At 49.0% G+C, this 10,116-nt stretch overlaps 1 protein-coding gene and 1 pseudogene across 1 annotated transcript; both read right to left on the reverse strand.

The window, feature by feature from the left end:
- Nucleotides 1–2,923: 2,923 nt before the first annotated feature.
- On the reverse strand, nucleotides 2,924–4,168 carry LOC132653018 (uncharacterized; annotated as a pseudogene).
- C1H2orf50 (chromosome 1 C2orf50 homolog) lies at nucleotides 3,828–9,898 on the reverse strand. Its single transcript, XM_021643430.2, has 4 exons — nucleotides 9,325–9,898; nucleotides 6,209–6,248; nucleotides 4,914–5,131; nucleotides 3,828–3,965 (listed from the first exon to the last, which is right to left on the reverse strand). The coding sequence occupies exons 1-3, from the start codon at nucleotides 9,822–9,824 to the stop codon at nucleotides 4,940–4,942; spliced, it is 732 nt and encodes a 243-aa protein (XP_021499105.2). The 5' UTR covers nucleotides 9,825–9,898; the 3' UTR covers nucleotides 3,828–3,965; nucleotides 4,914–4,939.
- Between the last annotated feature and the right edge of the window lie 218 nt (nucleotides 9,899–10,116).

The raw sequence follows: 10,116 nt of genomic DNA on the forward strand, positions 1-10,116 counted from the left end.
CTCTCCAGAGTCCTCACAATTAAACTATCTGCAGATGGCAAAAATCACGCTCCTGCTAGCGCATGAGGCAAATCATAATCATCTGCTGAGAAGCAGCCTCTTACCCTACACCTAGGATTAAAACAAAATGTGTTCATGTAACACAACTGGGCTTTTAAAGCAACCAAAATTCTCATGCTTCCCATGGAAGAAGCCGAAAAAAGCTCTGTGGCTTCCCTCCTAAGAGGGAGATCTTTGGAGAGAGAGACAGAGACCCCATGCTATGGCTAGGTTTCTCATCAGTAGGCAATTCTGCTCCTAAGAAAAGGTTGCAAGTGTAAAGATCCCAGCCAGCCAGCTCTGCTCTGAGTTACTCCTTATTGTGTAAAGCAAACAGCCTCCTAGCTGGGCCTTGCCCTGAGTGACTCCTTTTTACAAGGTAGGAGTTTGTTCCATTTTGAGGGCAAATGCTAAGGTAAAAGGATTTCACATACCATTCGGGTAAACAGCAGCCTCAGCCTGTAGGGAGGTTATCTAGGCTAATCAATAGATACTTTCCACATCCACTTATGGCTTAGCAGTCTGTATCCATGTACTGGCACATAAGCTACTGGCCAGTGTGCTGTGGGCAACATGCCAAGTGGCCAAGTCCCTCAGCAGAAATCCTGGGAACAAAGGTGCTCTACACCTAAACTTTTTTTTAAATTTAAAACTTTTTCACTTTACATCCCAATTGTAGCTCCCTCCCTCATCTTATCTTGGTCCCACCCTCTCTCCCTCTTCCTCTCATCCCCTTCCCCTAGTCCTCAGAAAGGGGCAGCCCTCCTTCCTCCCCTATCAACTGACTGACCCCAGCCTGTTAAATCTCATCAGGACTGTCCGCATACTCTTCCTCTGTGACCTGGCTAAGCCACCCTGCCAGGGGGAAGTGCTCAAAGAGCAGGCAATAGAGTTCATGTCAGAGTTAGCCCCTGCTCCCCTTACTAGGCAACCCACATGGGGACTGAGCTGCCAATTGGCTATATCTGAGCAAGGGGTCTGGTCCTCTCCATGCACAGTCCTTGGTTGGTGCATCAGTCACTTCAGGACCACCTGGGCCCAGATTTGTTGGCTCTGTTGGTCTCCTTGTGGAGCTCCTGTCCCCTCTGGGTGCTTCTAACCCCCAGGCTTCCATAAGACTCTGTGCTCCGCCCAAAGTTTGGCTGGGAGTCTCTGCATCTGCTTTGATGCCCTGCTGGGTGGAGTCTTCCAGAGCATATCTATGGTAGGCTCCTGTCCTGTTCCCTCTCTTCATCTTGTTACTTAGCTTCTTCAGGTCTGTGGACTGTAGTACGGCCATCCCACCAGGGCTTCTCAGTCTCCTTCTGCTCACAGCCAGTGCAGCTTTCCTTTTTTCTCTGTCTTCTCTGTCTCTTTCCAAAGCATGCTTTTCCAGACACTTTGATTCCCTTACTTTCCCAGAGGCTCCCCTCCCCCACTTTTCTTACCATACTGCTTGTCTGCCATGTGGCTACTTACTGAAAAAAGGACATAGTTTCTCTTTTCCAAGATTTATGGTTTGCCTGCCCTCTGCTTTTCTCAAACCCTAAACATTCTTGAACTTTAAGAAATGTGTACAAATCGAACATTTGCTGATAACAAATAAGTTTAAGAAACACAATTCTTTGGTTTACACATAATTTTATAATTTATTAAAAATGAAAGAAAATTTGCATAGTGGGATGGTCATGTTCATTTTTACCTAAAGAATTAAATCTTGGCTGAATATTTGATAGAACAGAGAAAAAGAACATTTCCAACATTTTTTCAGAGCTGACTGATTTTTATTAAGTTTTTTAAAAATTCTATTTTTATTTTATGTGTGTGAATAAAATAAAATGTGTCTGCCTTCGTAGATATCCGTGCACCTCAGGCATGCTTGGTGCCCACGGGGGCCCGAAGAGGAAACTGGACCCCCAGAGGTGGAGTTACAGATAATCATGTGGGCGCCAGGAACCAAACCCTGGGCCTCTGGAAGAACGACCGGTACTTTCAACCCCTGCGCCATCTCTCCAGCCTCCTGATATTTTGATTTTTTAATCACCAATACTTCCCCTTTACATAAATAATACAAGATGACACGGTCCATTTAATGATATCTAGAAATTGTTGGAAACTGCTCTAATTGCAAGCCACATTGATTTTTAAGAAACGAAGCTCAAGTCAAGTAGAGCAGCAGTCGTATGTGTGTGCACACATGTGCACGTATGTGCCTGTGTGTAGTGTTCCGTGCAGCATCTCTTGAGGCTGTGTGGTGTGACAACCTGCCAAGGACAAGTCGTGCACACTGCATGTTCAGAGCCACAGCCGCAGTTAAGTCACGTGATACAGCAGTGGCCAGGGCTGCCAGGACTCTTGGGCTCCACTGTGTGTGTGTGTCTGATTTTGAACACTTACTGTGTTATCATTTGGACACTTGTGTTTTGCAGGCCCCACATGCAGTTACATGACCCCCACTCAGGTTTGGAAGCTGGGCTGTGTAGACAATCATAGTGTGACTGCCCCACTCCTTACCATGATGCTGATGCAGTTGGCTGTCTATCTGTCTCATTCCCCGGGGTGGACTCCATACTCTTTGGCAGGGTTCTGGACCGTACTGCCTCTAACCTGGGCTGCTGCCTCGGCTCCCTTGTCTTTCACAAAGTGGCAAGGATGTGTCTCTCTCCTTTCCTGGCAGCTCTCAGGTCACACTTACTCCTTCGTTGTCTGTCTGGTGGGAGGGCTCCTTGGGTCATGCAGCTGATGTCTCCAGAGTGTTACGGGAGTCATATCCTGTCAGCCACCTTTCTACTGATGGGGTTCTCTATGAATCTCTAAAGGTTTCTATGGCCGTTATTAGTTCATACCTAATTCAGCTAGGACTGTTAAGCATTAGATCTTCTTTATTCTATAATCCACAAGAGAGTTCAGTATTTGTAACAATGTAATTTTTTATTTTTAATTTCTTTGAAGATTTATTTATTTATTATTTATACAGTATTCTGCCTGCACATATACCTACAGGACAGAAGAAGGCACCATATCTCATTATAGATGGTTATAAGCCACCATGTGATTGCTGGGAATCGAACTCAGGACCTTTGGAAGAACAGCCGGTGCTCTTAACCTCTGAGCCATCTCTCCAGCCCCAATGTAATTATTTTTAATTATGAGTATGTGTGTTTGTGTGAGCACATGAGTCAACGGTGTAGGGACAGGTTTGGCTTTCTACTTTTTCTTCATTTTGGTGTCCATATTGCCCTAAATTTGGTGAGTAGGCATCTCCCAGCCCCCCGGGCTCATGGGTCCCTTAAACATTACCTCATCATTTCTAATATATATATATATGAAGATGTCTAAGGGTTGCTCGGTGCCTCCATGTTAGTGGTCATCCTTTATCACTAGAAGCAGACAGGCAGCTTCTGCCACCGAGCAGAAGCAGGCAGAGAAGCTCAGAGGAGCAGTGGCTGGAAGTGAAGGGGGCTCCCTCCCGCTCTGCTGTGGCCCTCTGGACCCCTGGTGCTGCCGGCCTGAGGGTTCTGAGCTGCCCTGGTTTGCTGTCGTGATGAAGCTCCCTAGGCTTTCCAGTGATGCTGTGGAGATTTGGTACCACCTCTCCATGCCTAGGTCTGGAGTCTGCCTGCTCATCCAGACTTCCTGAGAAGACGCTCGTGGACCCTCCACCTCCATTCCCTCAGTCCATGGATGGGACGGTGAAGGTCGGAAGCAGGCACCCTCTTGGAGAACCTGAAGATGAGGCAGGGCTTGGAAGGCACGTGGGGCTGGCTGTGGCCTTCAGAGTGAAGGGGACACTGGATGTCTTAGTTTCCTGCAAGCTCTCTTGGTTCAGCTGGCCCTGGCACTCTGGTGATGAGCAGGGAGAAGACTGTGCCCCAGGAGTCTGTTGGTCAAGAAACTGGGAAATGGGCAGACAATATCTTCTCTCAGTGTGATGTTCCAGCCAAGGTCTGTGTGTGGGAAAGGAGGCGGTGAGCTACACTGTATGGTCCCTGCTGACCAATGAACACACTCTGACGAAGACCGGCCCCCTGTGATGCCCTTGAGATCTACCTCCTCCTCTCTCGTGTCCATCCTCTAACTGTGGAGATGGAGGCCTGGAAGGGTATGGCTGTCTTGAGCCACACAGTGAACTGACCAGGCTGGTCCACATGTTTGGTGTGGCTTCCAAACTTCTTGGGTGGTGAGAAAAAAGAATGCCTATGAACATGATTTGGGCTGAAATGTTGCTCCAATATGCTTCCAGGCTTGAGAATGCTCAGGGCTGGTCCCAGGCCTAAGGGAGTTACAGTTATATTGTAGCAATATTACATGACCATCAAGTGGCTGCCTTGGGTTGGATGGGTACAGAAATAACTTTGAGGGGCTCAGTAGAGGTGAAGTGTATGTTTCAGGCACGAGCATGCTTGGTGTGACTCTGCTCACCACACCACTGCGTCCCAAAGAGCTATTTCTAGTCGAGTGAGCAAGAAAGGTTAAGTCAAGACTGGAGCTGGAGAGATGGCTCAGCAGTTAAAAGCACTTGCAGGGGACCTGGGTTCCATCCCTAACACCCACATGGTGGCTCAGAGCCATCTCTAACTCTAGCTCCAGGGTATCCATTGCCCTCTCTGGCCTCCTGCATGCACAGACACGTCCGAAGTACCTCAGCACCTGCAGGCACACAGACAGACCGAGGCAGAAGCTGTGAGCAACTCGTGGTCCTGCCTTCAGACTGAGCTCAGTAGACACGCTCCCCACCTCGACACTGGGGTCCTTTCCAGAGTCTCTGAGGCCCTGGACTGGAAGGGCTGAGGTTCTGACGTCCTGGGAGGGTTTCTGGAATCCCCCTCCTGCCCGGTGTGGGACTGAGCCAAGAGCTCTGACAGCTGCCTGCGGTTAGTTCGCTCCCTACCCACCTGCTGTGGTCGGGGCCCCGAGATCTCTACGCAGGCTGCAGCTCGTCCTCCGGCTTCCTCTTCCGGGTGCCTTCCATAAAGAAGAAGTCCATATGGCTGAGGGCTCTCCCCAGGGGCGTCTCCACCCTGCTGCCCACCTCACGGCTCGTGGAGCTGGGGAGTGTGTCTGAGAAGAAGGGCACGTGTGCGGGCAGCTCCTCCGGCTCCTTCTTATTTCCCTGGAGAGAGGAGGCGTCCGGGTCACACACCCCAGGGGATAACGAAGAGCCTGTGCACCACACTTCAGGCGTTCTTTGTGTACTCACATCCCAGTTTGGAACCGGAAACTAGGATGGGAGCCATAAAGCATCCTGACAACACCCACCTGAGGCAGAGGGGAGGGTGGCCTGGATGTGTAGATTCAAGGAGAGCATTTACCCACGTGCATTTTCCTCGGGGGGGCCTGGGCACACCTTCTGACACACGGCAGACTCCTCAGCTAGGGACCAAGTCTCCGCGGCAAACGAACCACCTGTAGTTGCTTGTGCTATTTAGTTCTGGTTTTGAGACACGGCCTCACGCCGCAGCCCTGGTTGGCCGGGGACTTGCTCTTCAGAACATACTATTTTGGCACTACAGAGACCAGTCTGCCTCTGCCTCCAAAGTTGCTGGGGTTAAAGATGTGCGCATCCACAACTGGCTCACCTGATTTTATTTTTATTAAAACCAGTGGGGACGGAGAGGCGGCTCAGCCATTCAGGGCTAAGGCTCACACTTCTAAACATCAAGAGTTCAGTTCTCAGCATCCACATTATAAAAATCTACTTTTCCAGCTTGTCCTTTCTCTCCTACGAGCTATATTAAAGCACACACTGCGAGAAACACATGCACAGATGCATACCAAAAAAAATGAAATACATATTTGTTTATTTATTTACTTATTTGATTTTGAGACAGGGTTTCTCTGCATAGCCCTGGTTGTCCTGGAATTCTCTGTGTAGAGCAGGCTGTCCTCGAATTCAGAGATCCACCTGCCCCTGCCTCCTGAGTGCTGGGATTAAAGGTGTGTATCACCATCTCCCAGCAAAAAAATACATCTTTTATAAATCAGCAAACACTGGGTAATTTTTTTCTAAATGTTCCATTAAATATTTTCTTTCTCCTTAGACTCCTACTTACTTCGTACAGTGCTTCTACTTCTTACTCCAGCACAGAGCACAGGCTGGGTCCTCAATAAAGTCAGTTAAATGAAGAAAGAGAAAAGGGAATGTCTATGCTGCAAGCAGTTTTCCAGAGGGCAGGGAATGCTGCCTTACCATTGGGTCATAGTCTTTCAGGAAACCCCAGTTCTCAGCCCTGGAAAGGAAAGCACAGATTGCAAATGTTTTCTTTGTCTGCTTGCTTCCTGGAATATCCTGAGGATTGACTCCCACCATGTCTTCAAGTGTTTATATCACCACGGAGGGGTTAAAATGCTGTGTAACCATAAAAAAATGCCAAGTGCCCATACCGTATTTATGGAGCAGCCCACAGCATGACCAGACACTTTTTCTAACTTGTTTCCATAATTTCCACAAATTCTTATCCCAGTTGTGTTTAACACTTCAAGTTTACATTGCCCTTATGTATTCGTGTTTGTTTTACTCACCATGTAGCTGAGGCTTGACCTTTTCTTTCTTTTTTATTCCTTTTTTAAATCTGAGATGGGGGTCTTACCATGGTCCTAGCTGGCCTGGAAGTTTCTATGTAGACCAGGCTGGCTTTAAAAAAGTCACAGAAATCTGCCTGCCTAGGCCTCTGAGTGAGGGGATTAAAGGTGTACACTGCCGTACTTGGCAACCTTGAACTTCGGATCCCCTTCCCAAAGCTGTGATTACAGGCTTCAGTCATCACCGTTATGATGGTCCATATACACTCATTTATTTGAATGCTTGGTTCTTAGTTGGTGGAACTGTTTGGAAAGGATTAGGACCAGTGTCCTCGTTGGAGGAGGTATGTCACGGGGGGGGGGGGGAGAGGTTGAGGCCTCAGGCACCCATGCTATTCCCAGTTGGCTTCTATTGCCTTGTGCTTATGGACAAGTGTGTGAGCTCTCAGCTCCTGCTCCAGCACCACGCTGGCCTGCCTGATGACATGCTCTCCACCACAACCATCATAAACTCTAACCCTCTGGGACCGTGAGCCCCAAACGAAATGCTCTTTTTTAAGCTGCCTTAGTCATTGTGTTTTTATCACAGCAATAGAAAGGTAACTAAAACACCATGTTAGGCCTCAATTTTACGTATTAAAAGTTGTTAACGAATGTATGTGTATGTGTGTGCCTTGTCTGTATGCGCATTATGTGTGTACAGTACCCGTGGAGAACAGAAGAGGGTGCCAGCTGCCTTAGAGCTGGCATTGCAGGCAGTCATGAGATGCTAGATACCGGTGCTACCGGATCTTCTGAAAGAACAGGTGATCTTAACCATTGAGGCATCTCTCTAGTACCAAGTTTAAATATATATATATATATATACTTAATATATATATATTTATATAAAAATATATTTATATATAATTATATATATATATTTAATGAAATCTTTTTGGGGGGTCAGAGGGCAGAGGAGCTGCCCATTCCATACAGACTCTTACCCCACTTCCTGTTTTCAGGCCATGTTGGGGAAAAAGTGAATGGCCTGTGTCTGTGCTTCCCCTCTGGTCTCACACCACAACCAACACAGAGGACGGATGCTGCCAGATATTCATAGGAACCCCAGATACTTAAAATCACTTCTGTAGCCTCAGAGAGCACCCTCCACACCCACTTCTGTCTCCCTAGAGACACTGTCTGATCACACAGCTTGAGAACAGTGTTATCCTCAGCTATAAGGGTTGTGCTTCTGACCACGTGGGAGTGGGGGGCTGGGACCAAAGACAACCATCGAGCACCAGCAGGGTTGTGGAGAAACAGCAATCCTTGCACTCTGTTAGTGGAAGTGCAAAGTGGTGCAGCCCTGATGAAAACCAGTCCCTCCAGACAGAAAAAACAGAACTGGCTTCTTATTCCACTTCTGAGTATTTATCTGAATGATGGGAAGCCAGATCTTGAAGGGAAATCTGCTCTCCCATGTTCTCTGTGACACACTTAACACCAGCCAAAATGTGGAAATGATGAGAAGTGAAACGGATAAGAAAATGTGGTATATCCACGCAAAAGAATACCACTCTGCCCTGAAGAGTATGGAAATTCTGATATCTGTTTATATGGGTGAACTCTGTGACAGAGTGCCTGCTGCCTTTACAAAGACCTGGGTTTGATCGCCAGACCAAAGGAGAGGAGAAAAAGAAACTGAAACTACAACCACGGGCATGTGCGGTTGGGAAACTAGACTTTTGCAGCAGCTTTGGGTGGTCATTCTGTAGCCATCTTCCTTCTGGTTGTGTTTCAGCCACTCCACATTCTCTGGTTTTTGTCTTACAAACTTCAAACTCACACTGGGCAGACAGCTCAGGGGCGGCACACTTGTCCAGCCTACCTGCTTCCCTTGGAGTCCTTGAAGGGAGGCCCCCTTGGAACAAAACCTTCCCGGCTTCCCCTGCTACCCTTTGAAAGGGTTAGACTAACTTGGTAACCTGTACATCTTCTAAAGCCTATAGCTTGGAGTTTTAGGTTCAGGTTAAGCTAAAGCCTCTTAGTACCTTTCCAGAGAATGGAGAAATGTGACCCTGTCTATGAGGACAGATAGAAAAACAGCAAGCAAGAAATGACCTTCACTCAGCAAAAAGAACGACCAGACCCTTGTCTTCAAGATAGTGTTTCTTAGCAACGAACCCAGACTTCTTCTGAGTAGCTTTTGACCTCCAGCCAAAAGTCCGAAGCCCCCAGTCTTCAAGGATGAGCTAACCACCCCCACCTTCAATTGCAGCTGCATCCACACTTGGCAGGACTGGCCAAGCTTGAGCACCTAAGACTAACCAATTATCTTACTTTATAACTTCCTCATCCAATCCTAAATTGCCAAAACTGCAACTTCAAATTTCCCGCAAATTTTCTTTTAAAAACCTAAAGGCCTTTGTCTCCCGGTGCCACTCTTTGCTGACCAGCAGGGGTGACCCCATTGCACAATGGTTAAATTAAATCTCTTGCTTTTGCAACAAGTAGTGGTTTGGGGGAGTTTCTGGGAAGGGAGCGATCTTGAACTCCTGAGCTGTGTGACCCCAGGTCTTACACCTTCACTGAATGAAGGCATGGAGGAGGCCCTGTCCCAAGACCACCTTCCCATGGCTTCCCGCTGCCAGCTTCCTCCCCTCTAATCTTGACCTGTCCAGCTGGAGAGCTGGTTGTGGGATGTGAGCCCTCTCTTTGTCTGTATTCCCAGCCCTGGGCCCAGCACCGTCTCACACTTGCAGGCAGGTACCAGGAGAAGCTAGGCAGGGGCAGGACACTCACCAACGCCGTTGGCCTCGCTCTTCGGCCTCCACAAGCTCCCTCCACAGCTGGTCCTGCTGCACACCCGGGGCTGGGATCCTCTGGCAGCCACCAGCGAGAGCCCTGCTTGCTGCAGGGCCATCCCGGGCCCCGGAAACTGAGGCAGGCGGCCTGTTAGGGGGCAGTCGGTACCTGCCTGTAGTAGTTCTTGGGAGCCCAGTGTGTTGGCTGCCCATGGCGGACTGGAGAAGCAGGAGAGGAAGAGAAGAGAGAAAAGAGAGACCGGCTGAGACTCTCGTTTTAACCCAGGAAAGCCCACACGCGGGCCTCCCACATCGTCCCCCGGCGGATCCGGAGCTCAGTGTGGCTGGTGTGGCTAGAAACTCTCCAGGCTGGCGCAGCCTCTGCACCCAGCTGTGTTTTGCGGCACTGCTTGTGTTGACCGTCGCCCAGGGAACAGGAGACTCCCAAGTGCGCACTGGGCGAGGGGGCGGACCTCGGTGTGTGTTCTCTGAGGACATCTGAGCCCCTCTGTGGGGTGCTGACGGTCATAGCTTTGTCCGGCTTTTCCCCTACCCGGGAGGGCGGGACAGTGTCTGACGTTGGGTTCTCCACGCTGCAAGAGCCCGTAAACGATCCTGTGCTGCCCCCTGGTGGAGATCTCGGGCCCCCAGGGGCCTTGACGGGTAGGAGGGTGAAGACATCAACTGTCCTAGGATTTCTATTGCTGAGACGAAGCACCTTGATGAAAGCAACGTGAGGAGGGAATGGTTTATTTGGACTACTTCAGCGCATCACTGAAGGAAGTCAGGC

This window comes from Meriones unguiculatus, chromosome 1, assembly GCF_030254825.1.
Source record: "Meriones unguiculatus strain TT.TT164.6M chromosome 1, Bangor_MerUng_6.1, whole genome shotgun sequence".
Lineage (NCBI taxonomy): Eukaryota > Metazoa > Chordata > Mammalia > Rodentia > Muridae > Meriones > Meriones unguiculatus.